At 39.4% G+C, this 18,817-nt stretch overlaps 1 protein-coding gene across 5 annotated transcripts in view; it reads right to left on the bottom strand.

Moving 5' to 3' along the window:
* Positions 1–18,817, bottom strand: part of HHAT (hedgehog acyltransferase) — a 158,750-nt gene that overhangs the window by 114,832 nt on the left and 25,101 nt on the right. For all 5 annotated transcript variants that reach the window (XM_071739551.1, XM_071739556.1, XM_071739552.1 and 2 more), the window contains one exon: positions 5,209–5,244. In XM_071739551.1, coding sequence (XP_071595652.1) covers positions 5,209–5,244 — 36 coding nt within the window. The remainder of the gene's footprint in view (positions 1–5,208; positions 5,245–18,817) is intronic.

Genomic DNA, 18,817 nt, shown 5'->3' with positions numbered 1-18,817 from the left:
CTATCTGATAATTGGTTTGTTGATATTATTTTGTTATTCTTTCAGGAAGCATGGAAATATGTGGGGTCCTGTGGGATTCCACAAAGAACAAAACCAGGAGTCAAGCCAGCTGATAAAGAGACTTCTCCTTAACTTAAACTTAGGAAAGAAGGTATTTACACTATTGGACATAGTCTATCTTGATTTCAGGAAGGCATTATACACCATCTCCCACAGCATCCTTGGAGCTAAACTGAAGAAGTGTGGCCTGGATGATCGGGTAGTGAGGTGGAGCTGGTTGAGGGATAGAAGCCAGAGAGTTGTAGTCAATGGGATGGAGTCCAGTTGGAAGTCTGTTCCTAGTGGAGACCCTCAAGGGTCAGTACTAGTATTATTCAATATATTTATTGATGACCTGGGTGAGGGACCAGAGTGTACTATCAGCAAGTTTGCTGATGACACAAAACTGGGAGGAGTGGCTGACACCCCAGAAGGCTGTGCTGCCACTCAGAGCGACCCAGACAGACTGGAGAGTTGGGCAGGGAGAAATTTAAAGTACTACAACAAGGGTAAGGGTAAAGTCTTACATCTGGGAAAGAACAACCCCAGATACCAGTATAGGCTGGATCTGGGGGTGCTGGTGAATGGAAGGATGCCCATGAGCCAACAATGTGCCCTTGTGGCCAAGAAGGCCAATGGCATCCTGGGGTGCATTAGAAGGGGGGTGGTGAGTAGGCTGAGAGAGGTTCTCCTCCCCCTCTGCTCTGCCCTGGTGAGGCCACATCTGGAATATTGTGTCCAGTTCTGGGCCCCTCAGTTCCAAAAGGACAGAGAAGTACTTGAAAGAGTCCAGTGCAGAGCAACCAAGATTATGAAGGGAATGGAACATCTCCCTGATGAGGAAAGGCTGAGGGAGCTGGGTCTCTTCAGCTTGGAGAAGAGGAGAATGAGGGGTTACCCCATCAATGTTTATAAATATGTAAGGGGTGAGTGTCAGGAGGATGGAGTAAAGCTTTTCTCAGGGGTGACTAACAACAGGAGAAGGGGCAACTGGCAGTTCCATATAAATATTAGGAAGAATTTTTTCACAGTGAGGGTGACAGAGCATTGGAACAGTCTGCCCAGGGAAGTTGTGGAATCTGCTTCCCTAGAGACATTCAAAACCCACCTGGATGTGTTCCTGTGTGACCTGCTGTAGATGACCACAGGGGAGGCTGGACTCGATCTTTCGAGGTCCCTTCCCACCCATAACTTTCTATGATTCTATGACCATTTGCAATATATAAGAAGCTAGACCTACATAACCTGCAACTCCAAACAAGCTCAAGTAATTGCAAACCATGAGGTGATCTGTGAGTACTGCTAACACCTCTGTGAGACAAAGGGGGCCCTGCAGCTCTTTTCAAAGCCAGATCTCTACTGCAATGAGTATGATTCACACTTTTTCAAAGGCACAGCAGTGCTGAAATCATGAAGACTTTTCAAAAGGATTATGCCTCCAGGAACTGTCATTCTTCTCCACTGCCGTCATCAGCGTTGCCCTAAAGTAAGCACTGTTTGGTGTTACAACAGTAAATATTCTCATAGGTTCACAATTTTATTTCATCCTATGCTCTATTCTCAGAACTGAAGTTCCTGGATAAAACAGTTTCAGTAGCAAACAGCATCAGGCAGCCTCTCTCTTGCTCTTTTCCCTCTAAACTGCTACCACCCAAAGGCTATTTCTATGTATTTTGGACTCTGAAAACATACCCAGTGCCCAATTCTGAAAATTCCTAGGTTTAGGAGAAATAGGGTTGTATTTGCTATAGTCAAAATTAAAAAAATATTACCACTTTTGTAGAGTACTTGCGTGACTTAAATAACAAATAATGTTGCTGACCCAAAAGTAATACCTTAATGTTGTGTGAAAACAATGGGCAAATGATCTTCCAAGTACATTAGAACATTTTCAATGTGTAGTGTCATCACACTGTTTTTATGGTGAAATGATTTAACTTTCCTCAATGAATTTCCAGGACTCTCTCTTCAAACACTACAGTGTATCTATGAAATGCTCAAGGCCCAGACCCAACTGCACTTTAATTTCACAAATAGTACTTCCATGATGCAACCGTATTTCAGCCTCAGTGAGGCTACTCTCAGTGAGTAGAAATCTAGTCCAATAATCCACTTGCCTGTAAACACCACATATTTAGCCTTTTCAACATAATGCACACTTTTCGTTATTAAATATAAAAAGATGGAATTTTTAAACCTGAACTACCCTAAAAACTGTGTCATAAGCATAATTCAAGCCACAGACAGACATATGTACAGATAATATTTTTTTTGCTAAGAACACAGAAGAAGCTTTGTAGCTGTAGTTCTCTGTCACAATTTGTGGCACGCTTTACATGGTCAAGCCACTGACTGTGCCAGGCTGTGTGCAGTACCAGACCCTTCAATCAGCATTTTAGTAATTAAGCAGACTGTCCTTTTAGCAGAGATTGTTCTTACTTCTGTTAGCTCCACATTTTATAAGTGTCATACTGTTCCCTGTTCCACTGCAGGGTGACAACTTCACATTTAAAACAATATAGTATTTTCTAATCTCAATTAAGAGATTTCTGAACAACTCCTACAACTCTGTTTTGTTTGGGTTTTGTTTGTTGGGTTGTCTGTCTGGTTTTTTTTTGGGGGGGGATGTCAGGGTGAGGGACGCAGCAAGGGTACTCTCCCCCACTCTTTGAATTTCTCACTTAGAAACCTAAACTGTGAAGACAACCATTTATGAGATGCTATAGGAACACAGAAGGAGAAAATATGCAATTTCTTCAGAGCACTGTCTAATACGTGGAAAAAAAAAAAAAAAAAAAGGCAGTAACTTCCTAAAGGTCACATGGCAGACCAACAACAATTGTAACCCCAAGTCCTCTGGTTCCTACTCCAAAAGTCATCTACTAATTGAAGGAATTTTTATTTTTTTTTTTACTTAAGGAAACATAAGTAAAATTCATACTGCTACAACAGAATAGGACAAGTGTCTCCTTCTTCCCAGTACAGCTGCCAAGAAAGCACCTGAGAGCCCCCCAAGTTAGCAGGGGTAGGTGACAGACTGAAAATGAACCATTACAGCTATGGTTAAAACACCACACTGCGTGGAACACACAGTGGCCTTTGGAGAGGAAAATAGGGAAAAAAATAGGAAAATAAAAAAAGTTACATTAGTCAAAGACAACATTCAACTCATTCAAATTCAACAGCTATTTAGGGTCTATGAGCATACAACTCTAATACTGCATCTCCACAGAATGTAAAACAACGCAGTGTGAGAGTAATATCTTATTACATTCTTTGTCTTAACTGAGTGAAAGTATATTTTCTGGCAGAAGCATCACAAGGACTCAAAATTTAGTACACAGACCATCTTTTGCACCGCATTTCTTTTACAAAAGTAGTCATTTTTAAACCATGACTTCAGTGATTATAATTTCCATTTCTTATATGATTATTCTGTTGGTCAAAATACAGATGCATCTAATTTTGTAAACTGATGCAAGAATTTAAATAGATTCAGTAATTTCTTAACTGTATCTACACACTGAAGTCCATATAGCTTCAATATTATTAACACTCTGGCTTTAGAGAAGAGAGCAGTCTGTTAAAAGCTGCCCTGTTGCATGCAGATAAACATTTAAAATATCCCTAATGTTATAAATCCTACTCATCAAAGGTTGTGAGATGCACAACCTTAACACCAACCTGATTTTCCCAGTGACAAATATTTTGTGTGATCTTCTATCTTTCATGGGTTTTTTTATGTAATTTAAACCACAAAAGCGTAGTGTTCAATATGATATTACCCAGTATCCTTCCCTTGATGATACACCCTTTGTGTTACTGCCTGATTGGCTCCCAGACCTCAAGACAGAGAATGGTGATTTTCCCTGGATTTTGCCATGGTACTGATAATCTAGAGGAGAAGCTGAATCTGAAAGGTAGATACTCTTGAGGACAAAGTGAAAGGGATGATGCTAAGCCTAAGGAATATAAATGCTTCTAGGTATTTATCATTCTGCCTGGAGCTGTGTGCTACAGTCAAGAGCTATTAGCAGGGTTCTGGGAAAATCAGAAATTATATGCTTCTAGAGGGCAACCAAAGGGTGAAAAGCAATCAGGAGCAATCAACCTGTTGGAGCTCTGAGAGCCTGTGAATCAGTGCTGAAAACCTCTGCATTAAAGCCACAAGGCCTGATAGGTGTGAGGGCTTAACAGAGTCTTTATCCAGGAAATATCACAAAATAGCCTCAAATATTGAATTCAGAAGTGCAGTCAAATCAAGGGAAGCTTAAGATCATATTATCCTTAAGGTGGGACCCAAACAGCAGGCTTTGGCTCACATACTGAGTCCATTCTTCCAAGACAAAATATTTCACAGATGGATATCACAACATTTTAGAGGGATGAAGTAAAGGACAGAAGGGATTCTCTCAGGGCCTGAAGACCATACCAAACTTCATCTTTAATGATATCCATTGTAATTTTTCATAACAATCAGTAGATAGCAATAGGTATGTTATTGAAAATGAAAGCAAACACATTCTTAGCAAATACTCGTGATTTTGCTCACACAAAAAGAGCTCCAAACAGCGAAAACAGTGTAGCAACTCAAGTCCATTAACCTCCCTTGTTGAAGTGCCATGTTTTAAGCACTGAAAACTCCTCTAAATGTCAAAGAACATACAATAATTATTCCACGCTCCTTATTAATCTTCAAAACATAGTCCAGCCCATGCTTCAAATCAAACAAGTTTTCTATTGAAACTTGTTTCAATAGAACTTTTCTATTTCTATTGTGAAATTAAAACTCTTCAGTCAGAACGTTAAGTAAAATTCAAACCCTTATTATAAAGTATGAAGATACAGAGTTTCTAGTGAAAGAAACTTTTTAAGTTTTTTTTCAGTACAAGAAAAATTAAGATTGCCACAGCAATAAGAAGAACACAGCCAATGAAATGTCCTGAGTCAACATCTTCCTGAATGTCATCTGAAGGGGTTCCTTAGAGACTAACACAGGGGATATCCAAATCAAATAGTTAAAGTTTCTCAAAGTAATATATAACTTGAAGACAAGAGGATCTTGCCATAGAAAATATCAAGTAGTATTGATGCATACTACTTCACATGCATATCTCTATTTAATGCACCTTTGATTATTATTAGAATTCCAAATAAACATTAGCTTACCTGACCAGAAAGCGATGAAGCCCAACGTCAAAACTTCTGTAAGAAAGAAGATTCACCATATTTTAATTATTTAAAAATATTTCTCTGCCAAGTATCATACAAACACTCTATTTCAAAACAATCAATAGTACCACAGATAGATATAAGATGACTGGAACTGATAAGAGAGAAGCAAAAATGTAATATACAATTTCCCTTCTGTAATGACAGATTATATTTAAGATGACTTTCTTGTGAAAGGATTTAGATTGATGTTAAAAAGCAAAAAAATTCTCTGAGTATTTCCTCAATAAGTCAATAACATTCAGAGCAGCATAACCCACGTAAAGCATAAATTATGTATTCTGTTACTAGAAATAATTTTTTAATCATCTTGATGACCAGTGAGTCTGCATGTTTCCTGTCATATGTGCAGGTAGATCCTCTACACAAAACTACCATTTCATTTTCAGCCTCTTTTTTTCCCTTTTTTGTTCTGTACTGCATTAAAATGCAAGGGATTACTGCGAATTTTTTCCATTCTACAAAATAACCAAAGAACCCCATAATTTCTCCTCCAGACATAGACTGTACTGAAAAGTGGATCTTGCAAGTGTGTTCCACTTAGATCTGGTGAGAAAAATAACTTTGAGGACTCTTGACAGTAAGTACAACTTAGATCACAGTAAGTGATGAGTAAGATGCCCAAAAATTGTATTAACACCAAACACTGACAGTGCCAGTGTTCCCCTTTTTTGTTTCCTCCATCTCTCAGTCAGCTCAGGAGAATCAAGCTCATGATCAATGTACCAGCAAATCCTTGACACTATAGGAAGGTTATCTGCTGATTTGAGACATTTACCCAGTATCTGAAACATGTGACAGTTTTATGGGACGAGCTATAGAATCCCAGATAAACTGTGTGCATAACAGCACAACTGGAAAATGCAACTGTCTTCTTTCCAGCTCTGGACTTGTTCTGAAATGGGCTTACATTCTCTACACTGAAAATATTTTGGCATATATAAGCTTTTGAGCATCCTGTTTAAAAAAACAAAAAACAACCACCAGCCACCACCAACAGCCACCACCACCAGCCACCACCACCAGCCACCACCACCAGCCACCACCACCAGCCACCACCACCAGCCACCACCACCAGCCACCACCACCAACCACCACCACCAACCACCACCACCAACCACCACCACCACCAACAGCCACCACCAACCACCACAAACAACCACAAACAACAAAAACAAAAAACAGCAAAAAAAACAGAAAAAACAAAAAAAACCTAAAAAAACCAAACCAACCACCCCAGACCCTAATTATTCATTTAAATACAATACGGTTTTAACAGTGCTGCTTGCAACGTGCAAGCACGCAAGCAATAAACATGCATGGAATCAATTTATTACAATAGGTGACAAGGAGGAAAAAAGATCAGAGCTTCACTAAGTAAGACAGGCCCCATTATTCTCCAGATTGATGCTGAACTGATAAATTTCAACCAACTACCTAAAATTTTGAGTTCTCAACAGAGTAAGCAGTCATTTAAAGATGTAACTACACTATGAGTAGAAGAATTATGAGACTATACAGTAGCATCAGAGTCTCCACCTCAGGACAGTATCACTGAGTAGTTCCAAAAGCAAGAAAAGCAAGGCCAAGCAATCTCCAGTTGGAGAAGGGAGAAATAGTTGCATTGCTTAAGGCTATGGATATTGGCTACATGCACTTTTAAGCACTTCAGGTAGTGAATAAAAACATTATACAAGGCAAAAATACCAAAAAGCTAGGATTTTTAGCATATGGTTTTGATAAACACTGCCAGAGACACTTTAAACCATTCTCTTTCATATTAAAATACATACTGTATTTAATTCTACAAGTGCAGTGGAAATACAATTAAGTAGCAATAGAAACAGATCTGGCAGAAGTAATGAATCACCGTATTGTCAGATGCAAAGTTAACAAGGGGTACAGAAGATTTCCATAGCAGTGTTCAGATGGCAACTTGAGGGTGGAATAAGCAACAGAAATAATAAAGAACAAAATCATGCTGCATTTGTATTAAAAATTTCATAGTGATCCCTTCAATATCACAGGAATCTACTTATCAGGCATGATAGGGTGCCCCAAGTAATTCAGGATTACACTTGCTATATACACATGGACACAATTATCTACTGCCTATAAAGTACACCTGTATTTACTTGATATTGTAGCATAATTTATCATCAGCTTCATACAGCTTCAATTCTGAGCTACTCTGCAAAATAAGGGAATTATGTGGTAGCCCTTGCAATTTAGGATGCCTGTTACATGAAAGTTCCACAAATACTTTTTAAAATCCTATAATGAGTACTATTTTCTGGAAAGTTAATTTAATCTTAACAAAACAAGGGAAAGGATATCTAAAGCAACAAGTAGAAAAAATGACTGGCCAGTTAAATTCTCTATACTGCTCAAAAGTCAGTAGCAGAATATTTAACTTTTTGAGAAATCATGGTTAAAATCATGGTAGGTTATTCAAAATAGTAATAGTAGTCTCTGAACAGGAAAAAATTTAGTCCAGTTAGAACAGTAAAAGGGAGATATTTAATCTTAATTTCATAATCATATTACTCATTACAGACAATTTGATAGCTAATTTCTTTATTTTAAAAACACCTAAACTATATAATAATGTTGATCAGAAAAGACCTTTTAACAGCAAGTCCAACTGTTAACTTAGCATACAACCAGGTCCACCACTAAACCATGGCCCTAAGCACCCCTATAGGGATGCTGAGACTTCACCACCACCCTGGGCAGCCTGTTCCAGTGCCTGACAGCCCTTTCAGTAATGAAATTTTTATTATTTTCTAATCTAAACCTCCCCTAGCAAAACTTGAGGTCATTTCCTCTTGTTCTATTGCTTGTTACTTGGGAGAAGATACCAACCTGCAACCCCACTTCAACCTCCTTTCAGGTAGATGTAGAGAGTGTCTCCTCAGCCTCCTTTTCTACAGGCCGAACAGCCCCACATCCCTCAGCTGCTTCTCCTAAGACCTGGGATTCAGACCTTCCACCAGCTTCACTGCCCTTCCCTGGACACATTCCAGCACCTCAATGTCCCCTTGTACCAAGTGGTCCAAAACCAAAGACAGTACTTGAGGCACAACCTTAGTAGTGCCAAGTAGAGGGGAACCAACAAGGCCCTTTCCTAAAATATCATCTTCAAAATCTCTGCCTGCAAGCACACACCCCTCTCCTCAAGGTACATTTCACAAATTATTTCAGACATGCAGTTTCTGCTTTGAAAGCTGAATACATAATGCTACAAGCTGCCTCCAAATCTGCATTCAGCACAAAACTTGAAAGGAAAAAGGATTCCTTTTATATAGAAAAGATAGCAAAAGGCAGAACCATGCTGATATAAACCACAGTCAGTAGTAACAGCCCATACACTGATATTGTAATCCTGATGATTCTCAAGAGGAAAAAAAAAAAAAAAAAACAACAACATGCAGAACGCCTCTTTTTGTCACCAGAATGCAAAAGACATAGCTACATATCTGAAAGCAACACAGGCAACTGTGACAAGTTTCTCTTCATGCAGCAATTAGTGTATCAGAGGAACCAGTCACCTCTTGTGTCACAGGTGCTTTGGAATTCCTTTGAATTTGCCCAATTTCCTTACAGTCTCAGCACTGCTATCCAAATACCCACCTTGGTCAGCACTACATGCACATTATCCAATCAACTGGTTTGGTCCCATACCACAAACCTGGGTCTTCCTTTAACTGAGGTCTAAACTCAGGTTCCTTAGCAGGAGTGGCATGAACCTTTAATACACAACTTTTGATTTTAATGAAGTTATGCCAGCTTACATTACTTAAGGATCTGACCCTACAGCTACCTACATGCAAACTGCTATTCATTAGCAGTGTTAGAGACACAGTTCCATCATGCTGGCTAAAGAACTCTATCTCACAACAAGGCTTGATTGTTAGACCTTATTCCCAATGATTCACAGCATTAAAAAAATAAGTACCAAGTAAGTTGAGGATCACATGAATCAGTGTCAAGGTAACATCATTACTGGATCAATTTTTTATGAACCTAAATTGCAATAATTTCAGTTGTCAAGCCCTGATATGATATTTTAAACCATTAGCTGTAGAGAAACCAGGAGAGATTTGTTTTCTGCTAGTTCCTCCCCAGGACTGCTAGGCTGCATGCCATTCCCAGAAACGAAGCACAAAAATCATGTGTCATGTAGACAGATCCTATGAGGAGAGGCTGAGGGAGCTGGGGCTGTTCAGCCTGGAGAAGAGGAGGCTCAGAGGAGACCTCATCACTCTCTACAACTCCCTGAAAGGAGGGTGTAGCCAGGTGGGGGTTGGTCTCTTTTCCCAGGCAACTCCCAGCAAGACAAGAGGGCACGGTCTCAAGTTGTTCCGGGGGAGGTTTAGGTTGGACATTAGAAAGAATTTCTTTACTGAGAGGGTGATCAGACATTGGAATGGGCTGCCCAGGGAAGTGGTGGATTCTCCGTCCCTGGAGATATTTAAAAAGAGACTGGATGTGGCACTCAGTGCCATGGGCTGGTAACTGCAGCGGTAGTGGATCAAGGGTTGGACTTGATGATCTCTGAGGTCCCTTCCAACCCAGCCGATTCTATGTAGCAAACCCTGGGAAGCATTCAGCTGACTGTGCACTTCAGTAAAGATGTCCACTGCAAGTGCATGTGATGTCACTGCTATGAAAAGCTGTATAAATAGACTAAAGACAGGACTCTTTGGGGAAAAAAGTGAGGGCTAATTATCCTCTAGCCTTCCTCAAGACAAAAATAAATATATTGAGTACAACTGCCCTGACATCGCTTACATGAGGGACAAGAATCAAATCGATATTCCCTAAAGAGTGAGAAATAATTACTTTCACAACAAGTGCAGCACTCATACAGGTTTTGTGCACCATCAGGGTTCTCATCAGTTTAAGGGCCTAGAGAGAATAAGATTCAAGTGGATTTTTCTTTTCCTCACCAAGTACTTTATATCCTGTAGCAAAGTTCCATAGAAGGCACAATCTCATCCACACTAAGAAAGTAATAGACTAGTATCAAGTCTGGCAAATACCCAAACACTTTATGAACTCAAAGTAACTGCATGTCGGCCATATATGGGGAAAACAAGTATATTTATAATAGGCAAAAGACATAAGAAAAGCTATTATGGCTGAGGCATATTCTGCACATTTATGAACAGACAAAATAAAAACCATCACTCACAACACTTCCTAATTCTGGAGAGCCTATAAATAGAACCTGTGTTCTCAAAAATGTCAATATTTTTATTGAAAAATTGAGAAGATTTGTTTTTCTGTGCCATTTCTGTCAAGGACTAATAAACCATTTTTTGCAGCAGCTAAAGCACAGTTTGATAAGCCATGCTAACAGCATCGAGAGCAATAATGGAACAATTCTAACTGTGGGCTCTGCCTTCAAGGGGATGGATCCAGGTGGACAGATCTAGGTGGATAGTTTGCCATTTGTGAAGAGTTCAAAGTCAGCAACATAGATGGAGACAGGTAAATGTGATACCGTGTGCCCATGGACCGTGTTGTATCGCTGCTGGAATACAAACACTTTTGAACACAGAAAGGAATGGTGCAACTTCTACAAGCAGGAAAAGGAGTTCAAGCAGTAGTGCTATCCCACATTTCACTGTAGCAAACAATACAGTAATTGTACTTGAATCACTTCGAATTAGTAAGACTGTTTTCCAGTTATGCTGGTGATGAAATCCAGCAAGTGGATTATTATTTATTACAGTTTACATAATCTGTACCCTGTGGGTATTCACCATCTCTTCAAAGAAGCACTGTAGTGGCTGCAATGTTTCAATGATGGTTCTAGGCCCTTCCTTTTACAAAAGCAATAAACTTGACATTAGACAGTCTAGTTCAATCACATATCCTCAGGGGAGCCCATCCTATTTAATCATAGAACAGCGTCTGCAAGACCAGCACTTCGATTGGCAGTCTTTGCAAATACATTTGGCATGCTGCTAGTGAGCTGCTGACTAAGAGTCTCTCCATATCCCAGCATTTTCCACTGGAGACTGAAAGGTCATAGAATGACAGCTGCTTTCACTGACACAATGCTCTTAAGTGGCTTCACTGCCCCTCTTTTTTAAGCTATGTCTTAAAACTGTTATGCCCAGAAGAAACCATAAAGAGAAGTCCTGACAAATGACCCACCACTTGGCAGTTCTAAACTACCTTCCCTGATCTTCCTACTTCTGCTACTTCTTACTTCTTCTCTCTTCCAATGCTGCCTGGTGGCAAACTCCCCAGCTGGCAAGCCCTCCAAGATCAGAGCTTCCAGATTATGAACGATTAGAAGTGTACAACATAAGTCTGAAACATGGCTTAGAGTCTTGTCTGAAGAATAAGATTACTACAGGGAAGGCAGAGGTAAAAACCTGCATATTGACTTCACTAAGTTCTACTATCTAGTATTTCAATGACCTCTAAAATTTTGTGAAAGCAAATCCTCTAGAGAGGGTATGCCTCACAAGAAGAATAGATATTTTTCAACTAGTGACTGCTACCAACTGATCATCATCATCATTAAATGAGATTCCGGGATGAAATGATATTCATTAATATTTTTTAAAGACACTCTTCCCTGCCTACGGCTTGCATGGATTCAGATACAGTGTTTTCTGCAATTTCACTTGAAACCTACACCTTCATAGCAAAGCTTGTCTCTTCAGTGACAACCAGCACACCTCCTCCTAAATAATGGAACTGCCACTATGCTAGGACATGTTATTTAGAAATCAGATGCACAATTTAAAATAGAAAAAAAAAACCCAAGTTTTCACAGAAGATATTTTACAGTAGAAATAAACATAGCAAGCAAACTGAAAAATATCCAGCAAAAAACCACGGACTGTTTAGTGTTGTTAGCTTTTGAAATGAAGGTGGGAAGATGAATGATGAGGCAAATAACCCAGAAAAATTAGATCCAGAACAATACAATGACTCATTTGGATTTATCTCTCAAACTACAGCATATACGTTTGGACACCGAGCCCTAAAAGTCAGATTGCAAAATGTTCTGGGGACTCTTCTGCCACATACAAGGATGTTTTTAGAACTCATTTTTCACCTCAGCCTCTCAACTAGTGCAAGACACTTGGTGAATTCCACCCACATCCAAGACTACCTGCCCACTAACATAGTATTGGAATCAGGAAAACATATATGCAGCTCTTTTGGCATTCCTTCAAGATAAAAAGTAACAAATCCTATCATTTCATATTCAAAACCAAAACAGTTCTTACCATGCAAAGTACAATAAAAAAAACTCTGGGTCGACTAAATGAGAAAACTCCTATTTAAGTGAATTCAATAAATTAAATACCAAGATTTTAAGAACTGCTTAAGCCTGGATCTCAAGCTTCAATGCACTGTCTTTTGCTTGCAAGCTTTAATTTTAAGTTTTAGTGATCTGCAATGCAGCAAAATAGTAGCAGCCTTATTTTTTCTCAACATAAAAATGCAGCTAAGAATAAAAAAGAAAAATCCATGTTACTTGAAAAATATGAAGACTGTCAAATGCTTTTATATCATGTCTTTGATAAGCAATTTCTTGATACAGCTATAATAAACAGAACTTGTATATACATGAAGATATCTTTATCATATTCTCTGACACTTACTTAAGGACACCCTAGAATTTCAACACTTCACACTTCGATAAAACACTTTGCATTTCTGTTCTGCTTCTTCCTGGCACAACTCAGAAGTACTAAGTTGCCTTTTGGTTTACTCCATTATTAGAGTAACCAAAGGTGCCACTGCCCTCAGCCCGTGCTGGATGCCTCCACCTGAAGTTCTTGCTCCGTGCTGTACAGCTCTTCAGCACAAGCGCAGTCAATAAAAATTAAAAAACCACAAACAATCACTATATCTCACAAGAATACTTTGTAAATACATGATTAGTTTAAAACTGAACAAAGCAAACCTTAAACATTTTACTTGTGAAGTATTCCTGCATACACTGCAGGTAAAAGCTAGGGCTTCCCATACCTATGAGAATGGTGGGAATCCAAAATGAAAGCCTGACCCAGCCAAATTCAGCAGCAAAACTCTCACTGATTTCAACAGCAGCAGAAATGCCTGGACTCAAGACAGCCTGTATAATGCAGGATTCACTACAACTTTGGTATATAATTTAAGGACACCTTAACCTCTGCATAGGAAAATATCATTAAAAGTCCCAAAGCTTCACTGTGCAGTTTCAGTTCTTAGCTGGGAGCTTAGAGTGGAGACCTGCATAGCAAAAATAATCTCCAGTGACATGGCTGAAAAGAGAAAGTTATTTTGTGGACCACATAAAAAGACTTCATGAACTGCTACCTGGTCTCCAGCCTACAAATTGGACCCATGATCTAATATGTTTTATTGTTTAATTTCAATTTATACACACAACTGGACTACAGTAGAAAGCCTGAGGAAAGCTTAATGATTCTATGCAGTGACTTCTCCCCACCTCCACAATCTCCAGACCAGAGACACAAGCAGAACTTTAAGCAGGTACCAGTCATGGCCAGTGTTTATTGAAGATGACACACAGATCTGCCATCTCAGGAGGCTTTAAGACAAGAAGCTTGTTGTTTCTCACATATCCCTTACATTGGTGACACAGTTCAGCGGATACTTAAAAAGCAAATCTCATTTGTATTCTGTTAATCCCTCCTAGAATCCTTCAGAAGAAATATTACTTTAATTTTATATCTTCCCTGATTCTTCAAAAGCCTGTGGTAGCTCATGGAGAGCAGATGAAACCTAATGCCTATTAGTGGCAAACTCCCATAGGGCAAGTTCTCCTTCAGTTTTCCTCGATTAAGACTCTTGCAATGCAGCATGATTGTCCAATTACTATGAGATCCTTATCCTTACTGCAAATAGAACAGTGAAGTTTATTAATATCCATTACTCATTTTTTACAGTGGTTGCTAGCAGGCGGAGTGCTGTTTGCCAAATGTGAGCAGCAGTAATAGTTTATATCTATGCAGAGCTCATGTCAAATACTGTGAAGAATGGGCTTCACGGGTGATCAGTAGTAAGTGGGCTTAGATTGCTTGTTAAAAAAACCCAGGGTATTTCAAATTACAGTAACAAAGCAGTAACAATGCAAATAAATGTCAAATAATTACACAATTTAGACCCAGGAAGGATCAGGGTGGTTTGCAATGGCCTCTTCTTACACTCCAAAGAGACAAATAAAAGATTTATGTTTTTCTCTACTGAAGAGAGATTTAAGGAACCTTTTAAAGCTCTAATATAATCAGCAAATTGGGCTATAGAGTAGATAAGAACTGTGGCATGCGCTAATTTGGCTGACGTCAAAAGCAGTTAAATCTTTTGTCTCTGTCAGTGAGAGAATGACTAACCACTCCAGAGCTAAGGTATCTTTCATATATTCCAGTGACATGTTAGCCAAAACTGTGTCACAGATCAATGCTTGGCTTTAAGCATCACAACAGTTAATGCAAAATACAACAAATAAATCAGGAGTGTTATTTCACTACTAGAAAAGTGTGCGCTAGTTCTGCAATGAAATGCAGTGTAAGTATCCCAGTGCTGGCAAACAGGGGAAATGCTTCAAGTTTACCTATCAGTCCATGGCCTTTCTGAGGAATCCCTCCTCTTCTAAAGATCCCTGACTGCAGCTGTCACCCCACACAGTATCCGAGTATTTCACACACACTGAAATACCACAGGTGGCAGGGACATACAGCAAGACCTACTTTATTCAACCCTAGTCCCTACATACCAACAGAAGGACAAGAGCACTTTGCCTTCTGAGACTCTTCAAAGACCACACAAAAAACTTCTCCAGAGTGAAAACTCATTCTTTAAGCTTTTTAAAGCACAACATCCACAAGTATATGCAAACAGAAGCTTTTCATTACAAAACTGCTATTATGCATGTTATTTTTACTACTGATTTGGGATCCAACTCAGTGTACTGATGTGTTCAGTGACGGAACACACAAACCAGATGTTATGACTTTAGCATGTTGAAGTCTAAAAAAGAAGGCTTAGCATGGCTTACAGCTATTGAAGTAAGGGAAGCCTCATCACAGGCACAGAGTAGAGAGCTTTCAAAAACAGTTGTCTAGAACTATAGCATAGCTACAGAACAAATTACCTCAAAATAGTTAATTCTCTTGAGGCTGACTGCTAGACCACTTATAGCACTTGAAACAAAATTCTCTTGTTTGTAGCATAGCTATGGCCCAGCATCCCTGCTCAGATGCCCTGAGAGCATCCTCTCCCCAGGCACAGAAACCCAGGGTGAAGCTCCTGCTGCAGCTTTGGGAAGCAGCTGCTGCTGCAACCCCTTGCACAGCGAGGCAGGCAGGTCTGAGCCACAGATCCAAATGTTGCATTCAAGTTGCTACCAGGCTCTGAGTGATTCACACTGAATCCCTTCTTAACACTGCCCTGGAGATGTGGATTTCCTTGTCACTACCTGCTTTTCCTTCTCTCATGCAATGTTTAGAAGGATTTGTAACATAACTGACACCTGGGGATACGTGCCATGGGCATGAGTTTATCCTTCCTTCTACCTCTGTTAATTAACTCCAAATGACAGGTTGCATGACAGCAATTTGCATATTACTAGCACATAAACAGAGAAATAAGCTAATAAGGAGGAATTTAGGGAGAAAATCTGCTATTTCAAATTTCAGACCATCCATCGACTTACCCCAAAACACCACAGCGAAAAAGCACTGATACTCAAATAGAAAGCAAGAGTCTTCCACAGGAGTTGGAGTACAAGCCCCTAAACCTGTAAAGGCACCTTTTGCTGAGCCCAGAGGCAGAGATGCCATCCTGACTACACATGGGTGCAGCACAGTTACACGTGAGCAATTACTTTTGTGTTAACTTGTGCCAGACACTGGCTGGTTGGGAATTTAAGGAGGCAAGCTTCCCAAAGCAAGCATTGACAAATACATCATTTCTAATGTTATTTAAAGTTCCTTAATATCTTATAATGTAAAGCCCTTCAGCAGCTTATTTGTCTTGATATATTTAGTAAGTTAGCTCCTCAAATAATTTATTTCAATAGGAAAATCATAAGGCCAAGGAGAGAAATACATGATAAACTAGGCTGAGACAGTGAGAAGCACAGGTGAAAATGGGCTCTATTTTTTTCCCCCTACAGGTCAGAAAATCCATTTTTCTTGTTTAAAAAAAATCTATACCATTACTCATCACAAACTAAGAATTAGATGTAAATACTGTCAAGTGGTTAAGCCAGAAATGAGAGATGCTAAGCTTTTACTTGCTATTCATCATTCCAGAACTCCTGCATGTGGTCACAGTGATCTCTTGTGCTCACACTCACACATAGCACCAGTATCATACTTGTATCTTCCTAGAAAGGAACCTGAAAGGAATGGAAAATACCCTGTAGAGTCCCTTCTCACAAAATCACAGATATAAAATTTACAGGTATAAACCTATATAATGTAAACTTTGTAAGTATAAACTGATACAAGGAACTGTTTGCAGAAGAGAGAAAACATTATATTCTCCTTTGCAGATTCATTTTCCATGGCACAGTTATATCCAAGAATGTGATTAGGCTGAAGGTAAACTGTAGTCTATAATTTGAAGCTATTCTCTGTGATCCTGCATATAAACCACTTTTCTCACACAAGGCAAACAATGCTTTTGCAATAACGACACAGTTAAACCAGACTGAACTGCAGACAATTTCACTCAAATCACAACCCATATGCTATTTTTGGATGTCACCAAAACATCTGTGGGATAAACTTAACATGCTTTCATATAAAAGTGTGTATCCATCCTTTATTGGATGGAGGGGACATTGCAACCAGGGATGAGGAAAAGCCTGAGATGTTTTATGCCTTCTTTGCTTCTGTCTTTAATAGTCAGAGCAGCTACCCCCAGAGCATTCAGCCTCCTGAGCTGGAAGCTAAGGACTGAGATGATGGGAGGACTTCCTCCTCTAATCCAGGAGGGAGCAGTGAATGACCTATGTGCTATGCCACCTGGACACTCTAAAGTTCACGGGGCCAGATGGGATCTACCCGAGAGTATTGAGGGAACTGACAGAAGAACTGGCCAAGCCACTCTCCAATTATCAGCATTCTTGGTTAAGAAGGGAGGTCCCAGACAACTGCAGGAACAGCCACTGTGACACCTACTTACAAGAAGGGCCAGAGGGAGGATCCAGGGAGCTACAGGCCTGTCAGTCTGACTGCAGTCTGACATGCTCTGGTGGGCACGGTGTTTTGTCCTGGGTTGATGGTTGGACTCTGATCTCAGAGGTCTTTATCAGCAGTGACAATTCTGTGATTCTGTATGTGTGTCTGTACATGCAAAACACAGTCCTTCTGGTCCACCCATTAGCATGCCATAAAATCGGGAGGGAGTTGCCTTATGTCAGACTCCTGCTTGGTCATGAATTAGGGTGTTAAATACAAGGTACAATCTAGAATTTACAACACAGCAATTGCAAACTACCAGATCTTTCTTGATCACTGCATTATTTTGATCTGGCTGCATTTTTTAAGATCCATTTTCCTTATTCTGGATAAAATTTCCTTTAAAATCTACATTTCTAAAGCTACTTACTGCCTTCCTGAAGAAGCTCTACCATTGATGAGGATAACCTGTAGTAAATACCTGGACAGTTTTAACACAATTTGTCCCTAACACACTTGACTCCTAATTATTTTGGGATAAGATACTTGAGAATGTGCAAATTTTAGGAAAGAAAGGCAGGAAACAGTTGTGCTTCTGCACAGCTCATAACAGTCTATGACCACAGAGAACTGTATTTTTTATGTCACACTGTTCCCATGGCATGTAAGAACACATCTGAACAATGTGTCCATCATCTTTGCAGAAGAGCACTCACCACATTAATACATCACAGAAACATAAAAATGGAAGCATGGGGTTTTTTTCTCCATGAACACTGTGCTAAATGTTGTCCTACTGATAAGTTTCTTTGTTGAATACATTGCCACAAATGTTCATATTTATGTCAAAACTGATGGAGGATTTAGTTACTTGTTATCTAGTGTTTCTGTAGTTTTCATACCCTCATTTCTCCACTAGAGATCTGTCCATATTGAACTAATTTGCAAGTTTCAGCACTAGCACAACTTTTTCCGGCTGCAATTTGCAATTCACCTCTCACCTAAGAAGCTGCATGGCAGGCATCAGACAAGTTTCCTACAACAGTGGTTGCTCTCACATGACTCAATAATTTGCTTTTAACCTGGGTTAAAAAAAAAAGTTCTAATTCCTCATGGTTTAAGATAAAGCAGACTAATTAAACTTAAAAACTAAGTTGATGTGTCACTGAACTGCTGCCCTATCTGGAAATCAGGAGCTCTTTTTCATGGTTATAATCAAGCTTTTGAATAGTAATAAATTTATCATGCATATATTAACTATGCAGCTGCATATTTAGCAAGATAATGATATCCTGCTAAAATGAAACCACAGTAATGTATTCAACACCTGTATTTGTCTTGAGACAGTAAACAAGATTGCTAAATTTTTGACTCAG

This window comes from Heliangelus exortis, chromosome 3 (genome assembly GCF_036169615.1).
Source record: "Heliangelus exortis chromosome 3, bHelExo1.hap1, whole genome shotgun sequence".
NCBI lineage: Eukaryota > Metazoa > Chordata > Aves > Apodiformes > Trochilidae > Heliangelus > Heliangelus exortis.
This window is presented reverse-complemented; position numbering and strand designations above follow the sequence as displayed.